This window comes from Python bivittatus, unplaced genomic scaffold (assembly GCF_059951505.1).
Source record: "Python bivittatus isolate LINGU-HERP-01145 unplaced genomic scaffold, Pbiv_v1 ctg000560_np1212, whole genome shotgun sequence".
NCBI classification, from domain to species: Eukaryota; Metazoa; Chordata; class Lepidosauria; order Squamata; family Pythonidae; genus Python; species Python bivittatus.
Window position 1 is genome coordinate 6,727,198 of NW_028277083.1, and position 20,056 is coordinate 6,747,253.

At 43.9% G+C, this 20,056-nt stretch overlaps 1 protein-coding gene across 2 annotated transcripts; it reads left to right on the plus strand.

Moving 5' to 3' along the window:
* Positions 1 to 47: 47 nt before the first annotated feature.
* ZP2 (zona pellucida glycoprotein 2) lies at positions 48 to 19,778 on the plus strand. 2 transcript variants are annotated; one of them, XM_025164620.1, is made up of 19 exons: positions 48 to 138; positions 731 to 880; positions 1,773 to 1,837; positions 3,842 to 3,928; positions 4,034 to 4,128; positions 5,181 to 5,345; positions 6,371 to 6,415; positions 6,965 to 7,129; positions 8,156 to 8,252; positions 8,815 to 8,996; positions 10,523 to 10,655; positions 11,590 to 11,771; positions 11,851 to 11,942; positions 12,468 to 12,592; positions 15,515 to 15,704; positions 16,173 to 16,308; positions 17,090 to 17,186; positions 17,710 to 17,790; positions 19,607 to 19,778. In XM_025164620.1, exons 2-19 carry the CDS (start codon positions 813 to 815, stop codon positions 19,732 to 19,734), a joined length of 2,133 nt encoding a protein of 710 aa, XP_025020388.1. In that variant the 5' UTR covers positions 48 to 138; positions 731 to 812; the 3' UTR covers positions 19,735 to 19,778. The 2 variants fall into 2 exon arrangements, with proteins under 2 accessions (XP_025020388.1, XP_015743009.1); XM_015887523.2 differs by lacking the exons at positions 48 to 138; positions 731 to 880 and adding an exon at positions 1,593 to 1,675.
* The last annotated feature ends 278 nt before the right edge of the window (positions 19,779 to 20,056 follow it).

The following is a 20,056-nucleotide window of genomic DNA, read 5'->3' on the forward strand; positions in this document are numbered from 1 at the left end:
ATAGACATTTCATACTCCAGGGAGCAGGGCAGTTGAAAAACAGCCTTGGCTTTTTTTTTTTTTAATTAAGGGGGGTGTGCCTTTGAGAACTTGACTAGCAGTATTACATGGCCTATGAGAGCCAGAAACCAGGAAATGGTGAGTTCTAGTCCTGCCTTAGGTACGAAGCCAGCTGGGTGGCCTTGGGCCAGGCCCTCTTGCTCAGCCGTTGGAAGGACGCAAGGGGGCTTCCTGCTCCCATAACCTGTCTTCGCCACCCCCAAAAGGGCTGGTGAACGTCAGCTGTGTCCTTCCAAGCTCTTCCCCGGGGCTGGATCTTGTCACTCTCCAATGGCTGAGATGCTGAATGGCAGCCCGAGATTAGCCTGGACGTTCTTTCTTCTTTGCAAAGCCACGTTACCATTCATTTGATTCTCACTTAGATGTCCCCAAACCAGTGTTTCTCAACCTTGGCTGCTTGAAGACGTGAGGACTTCAACTCCCAGAATTCCCCAGCCAGCATGGCTGGCTGAGGAATTCTGGGAGTTGAAGTCCACACGTCTTCAAGGGGCCAAGGTTGAGACACTCTGCCCTAAACCATGGTTTGCTGGGATTCTGGGAGTTGAAGTCCAGATATCTTAAAGTCGCCAAGCTTGAAAAACACTCTGCTAGTTATGGCACGGAAAAAGGAGTTTGCTTTTTTTTCTTTTTAATGTTCATAATCTTTTTTCCGTTGCATCACCGAGAACAGGTGAGCGAAAGAGGATGCCCATTTTAGGACTGAAACTGAGACACAAGAAAACGCGATCCGTAAAGCCTTTAACCCTCGCTCGATGGAGCGGCCCCGGTTGAAAGGGCGAACGCCGATGGCAGCCCCGCTCCTCCGCACGATTCCTCGCGAGTAAGTCGGTCGACTCTCTGCGAGCCTCCCGAATCAGGGAAGTCGCCCTCCGCGGGGTCTTCACACCGGCCCGTTTCTCCAGCGGGGTGGCGAGCCGCCGGTGGATCGCGCTCGGTCCACGCCCGGGAACGGGGCGGCCCCGGCTCTTGGCGTGCGGTTCGAAGGGCTCCCACTGAAACGTGAACGGGGCAAGCGTGGCTGAGGATCGGAGTGGCGCGCTTGCCAAGCAGTGGCAGGTACCCCGATCCTGTGCACAGGATCCGGAATGCGAGAGAGAGAGAAAGAGAGAGAGAAAAGAGAGAGAGAGGAAAGAGAGAGAAGAAAGAGAGGGAGAGGAGAGAGAGAGAAAAAAGAGAAAGAGAAGAAAGAGGAAAGAGAGAGAGAGGAAAGAGAGAGAGAGAAGAAAAAGGAGGAGAGAGAGAGGAAAAAGACAGAGAAGAGAAAGGGAGAGAGAGAGAGAGAGGAAAAAAAGAGAGAGAGAAGAAAAAGAGAAAGAGAAGAAGGAGAGGAGAGAGAGAGGAGAAAGAGAAGAAAGAGAGAGAGCGGAAAGAGAGAGAGAGAGGAAAGAGAGAGGAAGAAGCCCGCCCGGGTGCGGGGAGTCCCCCAGCCCAGCCGTAATCGGAGAACGTGCGAACGTTCCCGGGCTGGGACCGGCGTTGCACACGCGCGCTGCGAGCACGTGAGGTTATAAAAAAAAATCGGACCACGAAGTCGCCAGGCTAAACTTGCATAGTCTGGTTTGCGTCGGGCGGGTAGGATGGGGGTGCGTGTCGGTTGGGCGCGTTGCAATGCGTGGTAAAGTCTTATCGATTTTTTTAGGAGTGGGAAAGGACGGGGCTGCCGTATGAATGCGGTCGAGCTGAGCTTATTTTTCCTTTGCTTTCTGCTTCAGGCTTCTCGTCTTCTTTGGCTGTTTTCTGAGCAGCATTTTTACCTCCGTGGCTCTCGATTTCCCAGGTAACAGGATTTTCTGTTGGGTTGGGAGAGGATATTCTGGGATGTATCTTGCTCTTCCTCCGGGATGTATTGGGAACAAACTGGGTTTGTCCTTCCAGCCCAGGTTCTTCACCATGCTCTGGTTTTGATGGGCAGGCACTCAAAACAATGTGCCAAACCATCAATTCTGGTTTATAAACCATGGCTAATCCCAAACTGAACAAACTCCATTTCCTCTGGGGGCCTTGGATGAAGCTAGGCTGCTAGGCCACGGTGTTGTCTCCTTCTTGGCTTAGTATGGGGTGGAAACTTAGCCTTGGTGATGTTAACCTGGTTTGGTGAATTGGGTGAATGCAGATGGTGATAATCTCTTCTTGCAATCCAGTTGTAGGGTGTGACAGAGATGGGCTACATTGTCAGTTTGTCTTAAAGTCCCACTGTTGGTTTGGTTTTGGAGTAGTGTGGGTGTGCATCCAACTGCTGTAGTTGTAAACCAGAGATTAAAGCTTAGCCTGTTTAAATGCAATAGTTGAAGTTTAGAGAGTAAACTGTGATTCAACTAGCCATGGCTTAGTGTGGTGTCAATCTGGCCCATGATGTTCCCTCTGCTATCTTGCTCTGGGCCCTTAAAATGATCACCAACATTATCACCTGGGGTTCCTCTTCAGGTCAATTCTTTGAGCCAAGTAGAGAATACGGAGCAGAAATAGTAGCTCATGGATGAAACATGGGGGTGGAGAAGTTCTCTGAACTGTGTTTTTGTGTTTCATTATCTGCCTGAGCAACATCTTCAGTGCTTTGATCTTGGAAAAATGAAGTTTGTTAGTTAGTTCTACGACAGTGTTCTCCAGGATCCAAGTCCTGAAGGTTACCTGGGTGAGTGATGCAACATCTGTCCATGAAAAACCCACCGTAGAGGACTTCTGCAGGCCAGCAAGGAGAAAGCATCTAAAATGGGCAAGAAAGACTGTATCCCAGGTTGTGTAGAGCAATGCCAGAGAATAGGAGAAACTAAGAGGCAGGCTTGCTGCTTCAAATGGATTTGGGCTACTGGTGATCGGTTGCTCTTCTGGAGCTGATGTGAAGATGGCTTGTGTTATGGACTCCTGCAAATTGGCCCAGCTGGGAAAAACAGTGTGGGAGTTGAATATGCCCAAACTGTGCATCCCTACTCATGCAAGTATATTTATGAGGCTGGTACACATGTAGGCAAGGATTGGTGGCTAGGAATTCTGGGAGTTGTAGTCCAAGACAGCTGGAAAGCTTCATTGTGGAGGTTGTCTTGGTTTATCCAGAAGAAGCTGCTTAACTGTTTTTTTTTTTTTTCTGGGGCTCCAGCATTTCCACTTAATATGGCAAATGGTGATACTGAGAGTTAATAATACTGGGAGAGTCACTAGTCCCTGGTGTTTTATAATAATTACTATTTACTTAAATATATTGGCTGCCCAACTCCAGTGGACTCCAGATTGATTCCTGCTCACTTGATCCTGCCTTATACAGACAGCTGGAAGATCTGAAACTTTTGCCAAGATTTATTTTTACCTTCTTTAAAAAAGAAAAAAGAGACATAAGATGAACTTACGTGACTTAGCAGCTTTCCCTGGTGTGTGAATTTCAAATGGTGCTTGTTGGCATTTGGCCAGAAGTACCAGAAACCCAAAGGCTGGGTTTTTGTTCAGGGCCAATCCATGGATTAACCATGGTTTATGGAATAAACCACTACAGCTAGCTTTACTTGACATGGGTAAGCAATGAACCAAAGATGCCCAATGGATAAATGTGTTATGTGGATTAGCTAATGAGATTTTACTGTGGGTAAAGATTTTTACTTATTTATATATCACATTTATATAGCCGCTCATCTCTCACAAAGCAACTTTGGGCAAAGTACAACAGTTAACGTCAAACTATGTACAGTTATGTACAACAATTATGTCAAAAAGATCAAACTCTGTTGTCCTAGCTTGAACAATTTTCTGTACGAAGGATTTAAAGGAAAGATTGTCAAATATTTTATTACAGGTACAATGTCTTGCCATGATGATCAGTGGCGAGTCTGGCTTCCAAAGGAGCTTGCCAACTTCAGTTCCTGGAGTATAGAAATTCTTGGTACGTCTGATGTTTCTTCCACTATTTTGTCTCTTCTGTTTGAATTAACTGCTACTCAGTTTTAGGAAGGGGTTGTGTCTCACCCATTGTATGGTTTTTCTTTAGATAGGAACGGGGAAGAAATGGAAGACTGTGATTATCAAATTGACTATGGAAAACAAATGTTGATGGTTGGGTACCAGAACTGTACCAAAATGGAGGTATGCTGTTGACATGCTGTGGGCGATGCCCTCTGGGTGGATGTTGAAAAAATAAGAACTCTGTACTTTGGAATACAGAAGGATACAGACAAAAAAATATATATTTGGAGACTGTAGTATACTCCATGGGTTCAATTCAATTAAAAAAAAAAAGAGTTCATTCAAGGAACCCTTGTGTAAATAGATTTCTGTGCATGTTGGGTTATGCGCCATTTTTTAAATGTTGGGGAATCCCTTAGTTGAATGCAGCTGGATTATTGAAGTAAAAGCTCTTTATCACATACTTTTAAAAAAAAGGCTTTGATGAATTAGTCTAGTTTTATTTGACTTAATCTGTGTTCTCAGGCTGAGGTTCCAAATCACTGGAGGCCACTGAAATCTGACGATGTCTTGCTTTCTAGAGAAAGTGTGACGTCTCCTAATCATTTTAGTAGCTTTCTGGTTTTCTTCAAATGGTTTCCCATAATTGTGGAATTCTCCACTAGAGATTTTATCCACCTTTCCTAACCTTTTGGCTTTCCAATGTACTTGATTACAGGTCCCAGATTCCTAGTTAGCATAGTTTAGAGGCTGTAGCCTAATCCTGTATATCTGGAAGGCTGATCTATAGAAGACTGAGTCTAAAGCAGTGTTTTTCAAACTTGGCAACTTGAAGACATGTGGACTTCAACTCCCAGAATTCCCCAGCCAGCATGGCTGGCTGGGGAATTCTGGGAGTTGAAGTCCACACATCTTCAAGTTGCCAAGTTTGAGAAACTCTGGTCTAAAGGATAAAGGGGTTAAAAATGCAGAAAAAGAGGTTTTAAAAAAGCAGAGGAAGAAAACAAGCTGGTTTTCAGCGCTCAGCAAACTTTGAGCAAATCAAAACGATGGTGTAACTTTCTGGACCTCTTCCCCCCAAATGCAAAGCCATAATGTGGTTTGTTGAGCATCTGTGATGTGCTAACTCTCCAGTAAAGAATGGATCTGCTCAAGAAATTGCACATAAGGAATTCACAGCTTAGTTTGACACCTGCACCCAGATGCCATCCTTCCGCGGTTTCTGCCCACAGGATAACAAGCATCGTCTGAGATTCAGGTTGCAATTCAACGATACGGAGGAGATAAGCCCCCAGAATGAAACGTATAGCCTAGACTGCGACGCCACCCAAGCCGATGCTGCGTTTCCCAGTGGTGGCTTCACCAGTGCTACGAACTGTACCAAAAACTTCATGGCCGTAAGTGTGGCAACGGGGTTGGCTTAGACGTTTAAGCTGTGCAAAATGCTTTTAGAATATGCCCTTATATGCTTGTAGAATGGCCTATGCCTTCTGTTGTATTGGGTTCCATTTTTTCCGGTATCTCAGTCCTACTTTCTGTTTGTATACCTTCCCCTACTAGCTGAGAATTGTGGAAGTTGGCATATCTAAGACTGGCAGAGCTCGAATAGCAGGCTAAGCTAGAGGTCTCTTCAGCGTGGTGGCCTCGTTCCTTGCTAACACACAACTTGTCCAGTTGTTTTTCTCCACTTCTTTGACTGACAGCTAGACAAGTTGAAGGGGAGAAACAAACCAGGAATATGGGTTATAACAATAAGCTGGGGTAAAAACAAGCCAGGATACAGTTCCCCATAAAACCTGGCTTTAAATTGAGCTTTTTGCCAACATGAGCTGTACTTTCTGTCTTGAATTTGCAATTTGGGCTAAGTGAAAAACTAGTGCTTTCCAGCACGGGTGTGTGTGTGTGTGTGTGTGTGTGTATGTACACACGTACACAAACTTCACACCTGTTTGCAGTTCTTTCAAGGGCTGCTGAACACAGGGAAAAGCTGTGGCTTCGTTGAAGCATTGCAAAGAGGGGCTGTGTCTGTACTCTTACATCTCCAAACCTTTGTGAGATTATTTTCGAAGCATTGCACGGCCTTAACAATTCACGTTGCTTTGGGGCAAGAGAATCTGGTGGCTTGGTCACAGAAAATCACACAAGGGCTAGGCAGGCAGTGAGCCTCAAACTAAAATATGGTAAGATTTATTTCTGAAGCAACCTGCAATAGACAGAGCAAATTATGAAGATAAACTCGTCTAGTGTTTAGTGTTCCCCATGCTGGCTGGGGAATTCTGGGAGTTGAAGTCCAGACGTCTTAAAGTTGCCGAGGTTGAGAAACACTGTGCTAGACAATGTAAATAAAATAACACCACCTTTTAATGTCTGCCAGCTTTCTTGATTATGGGCTGGTAGGTACCAACCTGTCCTCCTTTTGCAGGTTACGTTCCCAAGGCTGATTCCCATGATGCATGTTCAACACACGGTATGTAATCAAAGTTTCTCAGGCAAGCTAGTTTAATCATCTTTAAAAAATAAAATAACACTAGGGGAAAAAAATTGATATCAGTGCAATGCTGGCTGGAGTCACGTTCCCCTTGTCCCAGTGGTGTGTTTGATTGTGGCAAAGCATGCAGTTTAATCACAGCTGTTGACACAAGCTGTGGTTTAGTAGGGGAAAAATCTGGATTTGCCTCCCGAATTTAACTAGACTTGCTGATTTTTTTTTTTTTTTTTTTAAGCCTCCAAAAATGTTTGAGTTGGCTAATAATGGGAGTTAGCACGCAAGTTAGGCTAGTTTTTTTAGATTGCTATGTTTTGAGATTAAGAATGATCTTAGAAGAGGTCGTAAAGCACAGATGGTGGGGATTTTTCGGTAGGAACGATCTCTCAAGGGGCCCCCTTCAATAAATTACTTGGTTAGCTTTTAAAATTGCTGTCTGAATTTGGAGAGCAGATTCTGAAATATGGTTTAGTGGAAGCCTTTCTTGAGCCAGGATCTTTCTTCATGTTGTAACGGAGTGGCTTTTCGTAGGCTGCCGCATCTCTGATGGAGTGGGTCATATCAGTAGAGGACAGCGGCCAAACACACCAGTGGAATCTCAGACAGGCCATTCAACAGGGCTACACCTTTTTTTCAGATGACAATCGTATCATCGTCCAAGTCCCATTCGATGCTAAAGGAGTCATGGTTTACAAGGTACAGGAAATGAGAAATATGGCTAGCAGTCCCAGGGGCAACTAATTCCCCAAATTTGGAGGCACTCCTCCAATGCTGAGCTTTGGGGTGAGGTTTTTTTTTATTCTTAATGATTGTATGATTGATTATATTTTTTTCCTTAGTTGACCAGTGTTCTTTTAGAACGGGTGGCTTATACGTTGATGATGATGTAATACAGGGATGGGCAACCTCTCACTTTAATGGTTTGGGGGGAAATGTCATGAAGATCAATTCCAGGAGTTGAAGTCCATGCCTCTTAAAGTTGCTGAGGTCGAGAAACACTGTTCTAAATGTCTCTTTTTTTTCTAAATTAAATGAAACCTGTTTTAAGTTTATATTAGCCCTTTCATGTGCTCCTGCCTCCATATGATATGTAGCTGAAATATCCATTTGATTTTAGAGGAAGGCCACCCAGTGGGTTGCCATTAGCTATTCTCCATGGGATGCTTCCGTTTGATGCATTAATTCCGTCCTTTCCAGGAGAGCCCCCCACCTTTGATTCAGCCAGCTGTAGGACTCTTCTATGGATTCCGACATATCAAATCTTTTCCCCTGTTGCGTTCTTACCCAGAATTCTTAAAAACGTGTTGTATTGGTTAGAAAACAGGAATTTGCAATGCTCGTCTGTTTGAAGACAACGTTCTGAAGAACTCTGGAATGGTGCGTTCCTCTTTTGGACCCTACCATTCTGGGGGGAGCTCACTAGTTTCCAGAAGTAAACCTTCAATCTGGAAACAGTTTGAGATGTCTTGGAGCTCCGGATCAAACAGACCTGTTTGGGGCTGGACCACCCCAGGATGCCTCAGGCTGCTTCCAGATTGGACGTTTTAGCTGCTGATCCTCCCTGATAGAAGAAGCTAAAACAGGGCATTCCAGAATGTCCTGTTTGGAATGGGTGAATTTTGCATGTTCCTGCTAGGAAGTGCGACCTGCTTTGGGATTGGATATTGGCATAAAGTGGTTTCCAAAATGTTAAAGCATGAAATGTCCCTTAATGTCTTGCAGCAAGATGGCCACGTGTTATACACAGTAGGCATCAAGCTAACTTACGGGGCACCAGAGCAGCGTGCGTCTGTGGAATCAAGGATGATCTGTGCCCCAGGTGAAAACTTTCAGTTTCAAATGCTCTGCTTCTAAATCAGATATAAAGATGTTGGCTTCAAACTAGGCTTTCTGTCTGTAGCTTTTTCATGTTCTTCCACATAGGTTGATTCTGTCCATCCCTCCCTTTAACTTGCACACTGTTTTCATGAAAGGAAACTCATGTTTTCCCTGATCTTCCTTCCTTGAGCCAAGTTTGTTTTCCTGTGGAATACAAAAGTGGATTAATTGAATGCTGACACCTAGGCTGGGCTGAGAACATATACAAAGCTTGAATGTGATTTGTGGCTTAGCATGTTGTATGTAAATGCAGCATTTATGGTTTGTAAATCATGGTTTATGGGACCATATTAGGCCTGAACCCACAATAGTAGCTTATTCAACTAACCAGATTTACATATATTGTGGTTTAATGCTGTATGACAGCCCAACTATTTTGGAGGAGGTATACATCCCTCTTATCAGAATTCTTCTTGAAGCACCTCAGTGTGCAGAAGACCATCACAGCCTTGGGGAAAAGACCTTGGTTTGGAAAAACTTGAATATTCTTTCCCGCTTTTCAGGCCCAGTGGTCTGCAATTCAACCCATATGATGATGATTCTCCCAGCGTTCCCAGGAAAATTGACAGCTGTCGATCTGAATGAGAAGAGCATTCTAGTACACCAACTTGAAGCCAGTGGCATTGATGTGGACACCAGAAGGGGAGTGAAGCTGTACATTCACAAGAGACTTCTGAACACTCGAGTAAGTTCCTTGGTCCTCTGGGTTTATGCATCTCACAGACGTGTTTTGCTTCACTGTGGTTTGTTGAAGATGGCTCAGTTCACTCTCTAGTTTGTGAAACACAGTAGCCAGGTTAATACAGCAATGCTAAGCCCAAACCAAGCACATTGCTTTGTGGCTTAATATGATGGATGGGAGCAGAATCTGTTCTCATGTTTGGCTAAATTTCTTTTTTAATGTGAACATCATGTTGCGTCTTTCCCATTTTGTCAGGTTCGGTCCAAAGAACTCCATGAGATAGTACAGATACAGTTCTGTTGTGTTTATTAGCTTCCACCTCAAAGACAGAAATCTCTCTAGACCGAATCTAACTTCCCAAGCCAGCAAGCCAAAACACCGTGAATTCCTTAGGGTGGTGCCAGTCTCACCTTCTTAACCTTCCCACGCTCCTGTTGGGGGCTAAGAGAATGCTTCTCTCCCTGAGCGCGGCCTTCATCAAACCATTCCTTCACACATTTGCACCTAATCAAGGACAAACAGGCCCTGCTAGCAGGTTTATTTCATGTCTCCATGATATTGCCTTCATCACACCTCTAGCCCAGGAGTGAGACAGCTGTGTCTTCTTCTTTAGCTGTGCTGGTGTTTCATGGTGTTTTCCTCGTTCCAACCCCGTTGAAGGACAGCCTTGAGATGTGGAAAATTTGGTTGGCTTGGGGTGACCAAGGGAAGTTGGGACTGCAGTGACCAGCAACAGAGAGAAGATATTGTAGAGGGAAGGCCTTGAGGGACAGGAGGAAGAACCACTTGCGAGGCTACAATCAGATAAAAGAAACCTGAGTGCAGTGCAGAACTGTAGCATACATAAACATCTCAGACAAGCCCCTTCCTAATTCACATGAAGATAAAAGGAGGCACATTCAGACTTGCAATATTCTGTTACTCTAACGTTACAATAAAACTAATATTGGCCTACATGATTTTGGTTTCCTGGCCTGGCCTGCCTTGAAGGGCTGATGGATATGGATCAACAATGGAGTCACGAATGTTTCATGCTACTCTAGTTTTTCTACCAACTCAGGGATGGGTGGAGAACACTTCAGCTCTGTGGTTTGGAAAGCCAGGGTGCATATGAGTGGCATACGTATTTGTGTACATTCAAAATATACAATTAAGCATACAAACGTAGGTGGGTTCTCTAGGTTTCAGGGGAATCAGTACTGGGTTTTCTGCAGACAATCTGTTGCACCTTTATTGCTGTGGTTGATGTAATGGGTGCTCCACCTGGTTGATGATTGGTGGCTTGGAGGTTACTCTCCCAAATATTTTATTTTGGGTTCTTGACCTTAATTGACTGGTTTGTTTAAACAAAAAACACACGTTATTGAGAGTCAGTTGGGAATGTGAAAATTGTCCTGAGCTTGCAAGAGGTCCTAGAGCGTGTCACGGTATGGACCATCTGTTGATTAGCCATCAGTTCTGGGTTACCCACCTAATGGGAAGAGAATTGAAACTCTGATGAAAGCAATGGAATATCTCTGATTTTTCAGGCCTACAGAGATGATGATTGCTCGGGCTTTCAGTTGTATGTCCCATCCTTGAAGTTGAATTTTGACTACCAGGGTGAAATAGCCACCATGATTAGCTACCCGGAGTGTCCTTGTGAACAAAACACACCGATAGGTAAGGATTTGAATATCACTCTTAGAAATATATATCTTCAAATGTGGTCTGAGAAGGGTTAAGCATCCTACCAGAATTATGGGCCAACCTTCTTCAGGAGCCCCAGTGTAGGGAACATGCTACTTGAATCTTTCTAATGTGATCTACACAAAATATACACACCTTTCAGCCTTATTAGCTTACCTTCTGCCCAAAGAGCTGATGTGTGCTTGGCTCCTGTTGAATTTAGTTCCATTAGCAATTTTTGCCTGCTCTTCTCCCCCAGGGATTATGTGAGAGTTAAATCTATAACTTCAGGCTACCCTCTGTAGAATTATTTCAGGTTTTGTATTTAACAACAGGCAGATCGTGCAGGTTGCGTGGAAGAGAAGCTTTTGAAGTCTCAGGGAGAAAGAAAAACACTAAGTTAGGGAGGAGTTGGTTATGTGGAGCTTGCTTGCTTAAATATGAGGGAACCACAATATGCCTGCGGGCTTCCTGCTCTACAGTACCTAATTTTTTAAAGGATTCTTTGCATTCATGAAAGAGAAGAAGCTGCTATGCTCCAGAGCATCAACTGCTGTGATTTTCTTTATTTACTTGCAATGGGTCTTCCATGGCACCTTCATCTGCATAACCACCCTGCCTTCCCCACCCCACATCCCTAGGTATTTAAATTCCACTTCAGTTTAGCCACTCCACGCATCTGATTAGCTGAACTGCAACTTGCAAACGTTTGTGCTTCATGCTAAAATTTGTTAGGCGTAAAAGGTGCCCAAATCAGACGGGTGCTGATGATGTTCCCTAGTTGGGTAATGAAACGTCTGCAAACAGCCAACCAACCTCAGAGAGGACCAAAAACTCCTCAGTTCAACCCTGAGCTACAAATACTCTCTTCAGTTTAACTCACTGTGGCGTAGCACGGTGTGTGACTTAATCCTCAACTTCATTGCAGCCACCATATGCACTCAAGATGGATATATGGATTTTGAGATAGCGAGCAGCAGTACAAAACCAGACTTAAACCTGGATACCCTCAGGCTTAGAGACCCAACCTGTGGGCCCATCTTCCGGTCGCCTTTGAATGACAGAGTCCGCTTCCGTGTGCCTCTGAACGGTTGTGGGACCAGACTGAGGGTGAGTTCCTTCTCAAGCTGAAGCCCCACCTGTTCTCCTGCTTCACCAGATGCTCACACAGCTTCTTGTGTGCTTCCAGGTTGATGGTGAGAAGATGGTTTATGAAAATGAAGTGAGTGTACTTTGGGCAGATCAGCCCCCCCGCTGGATCTCCAGGGACAGTGATTTCAGGTGAAGCTGGCTTGTCTTTAGGAGTGGGTGAAGATCAGAATTCCTTGTTAGTCTTCTGTTGGTATTGTGCTTTTCCTTTCACGGGCAACTCCAACAAAATTAGCCTGGGGTTTCAACGTGGTGGTCAAGACCAGGGTTAGGATTGCAATATGCATTGAAGATACAGTAAATACAATAAAAAAATGGATTTTACAGATCCCGCACTCCCCATTTAATGAACTTTGGAGGCAATGGACCAAATTTGAATTCAGATCTTACCCCCGATGAAAAGTCCGTTGTTTCTGAACTAGTCCAGACAATGTTGGTACAGTTGATGCCATTGACATAAATTAGGTAAAATTGATGTCGCTATGTAAATATGGATTTAGTGAATATCCTCCCCCCGCCCAGTTGGTTCATGACTAAAAGCAAGATAGCAAAAATATTTCAGAAAAAAACAGCTCCTGCTTAAGAACCATCACTCATGGTTTTGGTTTTCTGTCTGGACTCTCTCGAAGAGCTGACATTACTCAACTCTTCTTCCAGGTTGACGGTGGTGTGCTCTTATGAGAGTGACGATGCTTTCTTGAATGTCAAGATAAGCACCCTTCCACATCCTGGGTCTGTAATCAACCAGGGTCCACTTTCTCTACTTCTTCTCATTTATCCAGGTGAGATAAATGGCTATGTGATGGGAGATGTTTCTTCATTGCGATTTCACTCCGTATTATATCCGGTATCTAGAGCAGTGTTCCTCAACCTCGGCATGCTGGCTGGGGAATTCTGGGAGTTGACATCCACACATCTTAAAGTTGCCAAGGTTGAGGAACACTGATTTAGAGTGTTGGACCCTTAGTTTATGAGAATGTCTGCCAGAAATTCCAGCTGGCATATGGCCAAGGGTTGGTGTCAACATCTGCCAGATGGCACATGGGATATTGCAATTGAAGCTCATAATAATTAATTAAATTTATATGCTGCCCAAGTCCCATTGACTCTGGGTGGCATTGTTTCATGAACAAAAAGTGCAGGACTTTGATTGTGATCTGGTTTGATTGTGACCTAGCATCTCCCAGGTTTTGACACTACCCCTGTGGACAAGCTTAGGATTTCTGGGGCCCCGGAGAACACTATTTCCAGTTTGCCCTCTGCTTTACCTTCCTGCTCCTTTTAGATATTACTGTTAAGTAAATTGCTGTAATTCTGGCACACGCCGGAGTATTTCCATGTATGTTTTATCCTGGATTAGCAATTTATGATGATAAGCTAGTAGAAGGGAATGGGATTCTTTTTTGTATTATGGTTGACAGCATCGGGACTCTTGAGATGGGTCTCTGATCCATACTTTTTCCCGCATGTTCGTAATCATGCAGTCTTTGTACACGGGCCTCGCAACTTTACGATGCACTTCTGGAGCTGGGTGCATTGCTAGAATGTCATACAATTAAACCTCAGTTTTACAGACCCCTTGGCAATGGAATGTAACATTGATGTTGGGAAAGGTACGAAAGAACCATTATGGGGGGAAGGAAGGAGCCTGTCAGGTTCAGCCCAAAGAATTCCAGGAGACAATGCAAATACAGTTCTGTTGCGTTTATTAGCTTCAACCTCCAGACAAATCTCCCCAGACTGAACCCAAGTTCCCAAGCCAGCCAGCCAGCCACAACACCGTGAATTCCTTAGGGAGGCGCCAGCCTCATCTTCTTGAACTTCCCACGCTCCTGTTGGGGGCTAAGAACGTGCTTATCTCCCTGAGCGTGGTCTTCATAAGTCCATTCCATCACAGAGCCACCCTTGAAGAAGAGATTATACAGCTGGAATAGAAGCGTGAGAAATAAAGTAACCACACCTAGAATTGGTTTAGTATAAATTGTGATAGGGAGAAATTCAGACAGCCTTTCAAGATTCTGTTATTTATTTATTTTCACCCCCCCCGTTCAATCGGGTCCGATTCTTGGAGACTGCCTGGACAAGTCCCTGTGGTTTTCTTGTTTTTTCTTGTTTTTTTTCCTTGCTTTTTTTTTTTTTTCAGAAGTGGTTTGCCATTGCCTTCTTCCTAGGGCTGAGAGAAAGGGACTGGCCCAAGGTCACCCAGCTGCCTTTGTGCCTAAAGCAGAACTCACAGTCTCCCGGTTTCTAGCCTGGTGCCTTAACACACTACACCAAACTGGCTCTCTTTTATTCTACCCTACAACAATCAAATAGCATTCCTGCAGTGTCTGTTTCTTGACCTGGCCTACCTCGAAGGGCTGACACCCTTTGAGCAGACTTGAGATGCAGCAGGGAAAGAACAAATTCTGTCCGGACATTTTCTTGAAGTAGAGGACAGATCCAGTGTATCCAAAGTTATCTGGATGAAGCACTTTAAAAATATAAAACAAGAGTTAAATTTACACACTTTACAGTGATTTCTGTAATTTGCATAATTACATCATTATACAAATGACCTAAATTGATGCAAATGATGTCATTTTACTTCTAATGGACATTTGGAAAGAAAGGACGTGCCCAAATGGTCCATTAAGTTGAAGCCTCATTTGAGTATGCAATTAATGCATGTAAACGTAATTATACGCGCACTGTTTTTTTCCCCTCTGTATCTTAATGCCTGCATTAAAATGCTACTGAATTAGAAAGTCACAGCAAACTGCAAGTTTAAAAGCTAAACTAAAATAGAACTGCCCGCACGACATTTTCCACTTTGGAAGTACTAACTGAAATCCAGTTTTAACTGCCTAGAGTCCATGGGGGTTGAAGCGATAGATAAATTGCATCGAATAGAATGAAAGTCCTGGGAGAAATTCAGAAAACGATTTTGGAAGCATCTGTAAAAGAAACAAAATACTTGAACCGAATGGAGCATCAAATGACAACTTGGAAATGAAATCTTGACATGGGTATAATTAGGCTGTGTTTCAGCTCTAAGTAGCCTTGTGTCAGTTATTAGAGCAATGTTTCTCAACCTTGGCCACTTGAAGATGTATGGACTTCAACTCCCAGAATTCCCCCAGCCAGCATGGGGGATGGAATTCTGGGAGTTGAAGTCCATACATCTTCAAGTGGCCAAGGTTGAGAAACACTGTATTAGAGAGTAATATATATTTATTTCACTCTTTCCAAAATGTAGAAAGCCAGAGGGTGGAGGTGGTTAAAATCCAACCCTGTGGGTAGCTCTATTTGTTATGTCCTTCTGCTAGACTCAGGGGACCCTGATCAGATTGAGGAATGCTTTCCCATAAACCTGGCTTGCAAAAAGCCAGCCTGTTTTGCCCTCCTTCTGGGGAAACCGGCAGCAACGAGGGACAAGCTTTGGGAGCATGAAAGGTTGGATTCTCACCATAAAACTCTGGACTCTCACCATAAAACATCTGCTGTTCCCTGAATTAGCTCCGTTTTGTTTCGCGTGGTATATTGATTCATCTAACCAAGCCTTCTGGGTTTGAACTGTAAGCTAGGCCCCCAAATTGTGACCTAGCCACCTTCTAGGTCTCTAGTTGACTTGATTAAGTGGGTTGTGTGAATGCAACCAGGGTTGGGCATCTGTTAGCCACCTGGGCAGGAATTGCAGCTCCAGATGGTTTCCTGTCTTGCAGATGAATCCTACTCGGTCCCTTATGGAGATGACCAATATCCGATTGTAAAATTCCTGCGGCAGCCCATTTTCCTGGAAGTTCAAGTACTCAACCGAAATGATCCGAACATCCACTTAATGTTGGACAATTGTTGGGCTACCCTGTCCTTACAGCCAGCTTCTTTGCCACGCTGGAACATTGTGGTCGATGGGTAAGCGGCAGTTGCCTGATATTGGCACGCTGGAAAAGGAACAGGGGGAAGGCTCTTGAACCTGTCACCAAATCAACCAACATAAAAACCTGACTGAGTTTAACACTCAACCAGGTTTATGTTCTAAAATGCAGCCATCGGGTTTATACCTGATCTGGTTAAGGAATGCTGCTATGAAGGCAGCTGGAGAGCCGTCAACTAGCTGTGCACACATTCGCTGAGTGTCTTGCACAAACCTTGTGCAAAAAGGTTGGGTTAATTGGGGGAACCATGGTTAACGCAGCTTTAATTTGTAATAGCACAGCCAGTCTCTGCACACTCACCCCAAATTGCAAAAACGTACCACTTTTTGCAAAAAGGTACTGCTCAGCTCGTAGGTTCTAACTCATCCCTGCGGGTTTTCAAGAAATGAGAATGAACATTTCAGAAGCGGGCCTTTTATTAACCCTGATTTGCTTCCTTTCGTAGATGCGAATATGAGCTTGACAGCTACAAAACAGTCTTCCATCCAGTGGGCCCGGCGGTCAGTTACGCTAATTTCCGCCAAAGATTTGAAGTGAAGGCATTTGCTTTTGTCTCCGATGGCAAAGCCCTGCCCAGCCTGGTGAGTTGCAATGGAAAATTCTTGCAAGATTGATTTCTGCATGTGAGAAATAGAGTAGCGATTGGAAAATTGCTTCTGCAGTTGGAATGGCCAGTATATGCACCCCAATTATTCTTTGTATAGGTTCCCCTCCCTCCATGCTGCCAGACTTCATTTGTATGATTGCTGAAAATTGCTAATGGAACTTACTATGGTTTTACACCAGAAAATGCGTACAGACTGTAGAACCTCACATGATTAGGTTCTTTGGTTAGAAGAATCCAAAGCCATCTCTGGACAAAACAAGAAATCATTTAGCACAGCCATTCAAAACCTTGTCCACCCCCTTGTGTTCATAAAATGGTTTGGGGGAGTTGGTAAAACGAGAGAAGGATCTAGCCCAGCTTGAAGACCATTCCTAATCAACCTGGTTATGTTCTAAGGCAGGAGATTTCAAAATGGAGGTCCTGATGTCCCTTCCTCCCCCAGGGTTCATGAGTCTCTTCAACCTTTCATAAGCTGATCAAGCTTGCCCAGATGAAGTGAGAGCATGGTCAAAACTCATTCTTAATTTTCTTGGGCAAGCTCAGTGATTCCTGGAACTAGTTTGGAGAGAGGGTCTTGCCACCTCAAAACCATCTGCCAGCTACAGAAGTGATAGTGAATGATTTCTTCAGCCTTATTCTTGGGGGAGGCTGCATAAATTTGTTATAAATTTGGAGTACCCCTAGCTTTGTTCTTTATTTCTTAGTTGATCCACCAGAGCTGGTGGGCTGATAGCTATCCTTTCTTATCCCCTTAGGTGTACTTTCACTGCAGCGTTATCATCTGTGATAGATGGAACCCAGATTCTCCTCTATGTTCTACCCAATGTCCTCGTCTTTCCAGAAAACGGCGAGGTAAGGGATTCATCCTAAGGCCTTAGTTGAGAGAAAGGCCAAAAAGGAACATAAAACATGAACATAAGAAGGATTACAGAGCTTGTAAGAGCCAAGGATTAAAGTTCAGGACATGCTGGGTAAACAGCCAGCTTCAAGTCTTCCCATTATCAATGAAGAGACTTGCCACCACGCTTGATCATACGAAGGTGGTTAGGAAGAAAATCAGAAGCTTTCTGTGTTGAGTTCCTGGTCTGGTCTACCTCATGGGGCTGATAGTTTTCCAATAACTTGCTCTGATGGGAAATCAGTGCTGTCTCACATTTACAGGATCCTCACCCTGAATGTGTGGCTAAGCTAGTGCATGCTTTAAATTTGCTTTCCACACTTAACTCCAGTCTGGTTGTTTCTTGATGGATTAAGATGGCAAACCCCAGAATCTCCAAGAATTCTGGGAGATGAAGTCCCATCATATTAAAAGGTGGGGTGAGTAGTCTTAGAGGCGACTAAGTAGAATGCAATATTTATCATTTTCTGATTGCAGAAGAGGCAACAGAAAAGACTGCGGTTGTGACTCTGCCACACGCTGTCATTTTGGTACCAGAGGAGCAATTTAAGATGCAAGGTACGTGCTTCTTGTAGTTGTGGGAGGAGACTATTAGGGTTACAGACACCATTGGTGTCAAGTTATGTGAATACAGCAGAAGGAACAAAAGCTGGGTTGAAAGTCTAAAAGCAGTGACATGGTGGGCATGTGAATCAGAGCAGATTGGATTTCAATTTGCAGTCTGCTCCAATTCAGATTTAGGATTTGAATAATTGGAACTGATTTGCGGTTTTGTAAGAGGCATGTTTGCAAATGCCCAAAAGTTTCTTGAATTTTTTTGGATGGATTGCAAAGGGTCTGAGGGTTGGCTCCATTTGACAGTTCAAAGAGGTGATTCAACTGGATCTTCTAATTGTACAGCCCTGATGGCTACTCCAGTGTAGGGAATGGTTGTGCTTCACAGGGCCTTTACAACAATATCTAGGAGACAGGCTGTTCATTTTCCCAGGTTCCAACATTCCCACCTCTTTTTCCCCCTTCCCCTTCATCCATGAAAATACCCAAGAGAAGATAAACCACAATAGCCAGAATAGAAGCAGAACAAGGTGTTTTATGTATAAGACCTTCAGGATGAGATCATCTGCTCTTAGGATTTGATACCTGACCTAAAGTGGACAACTCGCCAATCCTGTGGAGCCATAGGCATCCGGTACGCGACTGATGCGAGTGACATAATACATGATGAGTGATGACACAATAATGCACAGGCATATGATGTCACTTGTCCCCCTTGGGAGGCACATGTGCATGGAATTCCTTGGGTAGTTTGAGTAGCCTGCTCTGAGATCTGACAATGCAACTTTGTGTCAAAACCTGGGCAGTTTCCTAGTACAGTGGAATCCCCAGGTTAACAACACCCGGGTTACAGATGACCCATAGTTAAGAACAGAACCTATTGTAGCAAAATTTGAATTAAATACACAATGTTTCAAGTTCATTATGCAGTATTACTTATACAGTATTATATAATAATACCGTTCCAACTTAAGTACAAATTCGACATAAGGACAGACCTTGGGAATGGAACTCATTCTTAAACTGGGGATTGCCTGCATTTTAAAGGGTTTTTAGAGCAGATGAGACTCAACTGCATTCGTTTTAGCTGTCACGCATATCAACCTTTGTTCACCTACAGAATATTTTTGAAACTCTGTTTTTAAAACCTGGCCTTGCCCACTGTTACTCTTGACTTGTCCCTCAATCCAGAAGTGTGAACTTAAGCACAAAAATGTCTTAAAATCCAAACTGTTTGGAGGAGCATTTATTTAAGATCTGTCTTCAGTGCCCTTGTTATTCCAATTATTTCCAGTTATAATTCATGAAAGCTTTTGACACAAGAATTATCATTTCTGTTTTTTGTGTTTTGGTTGTGATTGTTCTGAGTTTTTATTGGATGTTTGTAGGGGCATCCATGGGGAGTCCCAAAGGTCAAGATGGTGTCCACCCAATCAAAGTAAAAAGGGCTTTGAGTTCATGGTTGTGGGCACCATCTTGACTTTTTCAACCACTGCTGAGGATACCCCAATATACCGGCATGAGTTCACGTGAAGTGTGGCCATAGGGTAAAGCAGGTTTCCCCAACCCAACATGGTAATTGCTTGGGAATTCTTGGAGTCCCAATCCAAACACATCTAGGACAATCCCATTGGATTGTAGAGTTTGACCAAACGGGGTAGGCTTTTCATTCCTTCCTGGAAGAGCTACTTGGGTGGGAGTCTGTTAGGATTGTTTTGGCTTTTTATTGTATGCCACCACGAATTCATACTGAGTATAATGGTGTAGAAGTAGTTCTTTTCAAAATCTGACTATTTCCCATTCATGCGTCCTTCCATAGGCCAGCAGAAGCTGAGCGTCGAGATGTGGATCATGGCTTCTTCGATAGCTGCATTTGCCATTTTGGTTACTGCTTTTGCGGTCCTAGCTTTGTTCAGAAGGCGGAAAGGATCTGGCTTGATCAACTGAATAAAAAGAGCCATCAGTCACCTGGATGTGTGGGTGAAATTATTTCCCTGTTGTCTGATGGATTCATTTGCTTATCTCCAGGAACCAGAAGACTTGAGAGGACAGCAGCTTTTCTTTCAATGAATACATCATGAAAGTAACAACTGGAAGGGTCTGGCCTCCCTGAAGATAAAGAAATTCTATAGATCGGGGGCATACACTGGGGAGAAGGATAGGGAGCGGAGAAGGGTTTAGTTGGGATCCCTTGATGAGCTGTAGATCTGAAGTTCCTTGCTCCAGGTTATAAAATGGCAGCAGGCAGAAATCTCTTCCTTCTGAAATC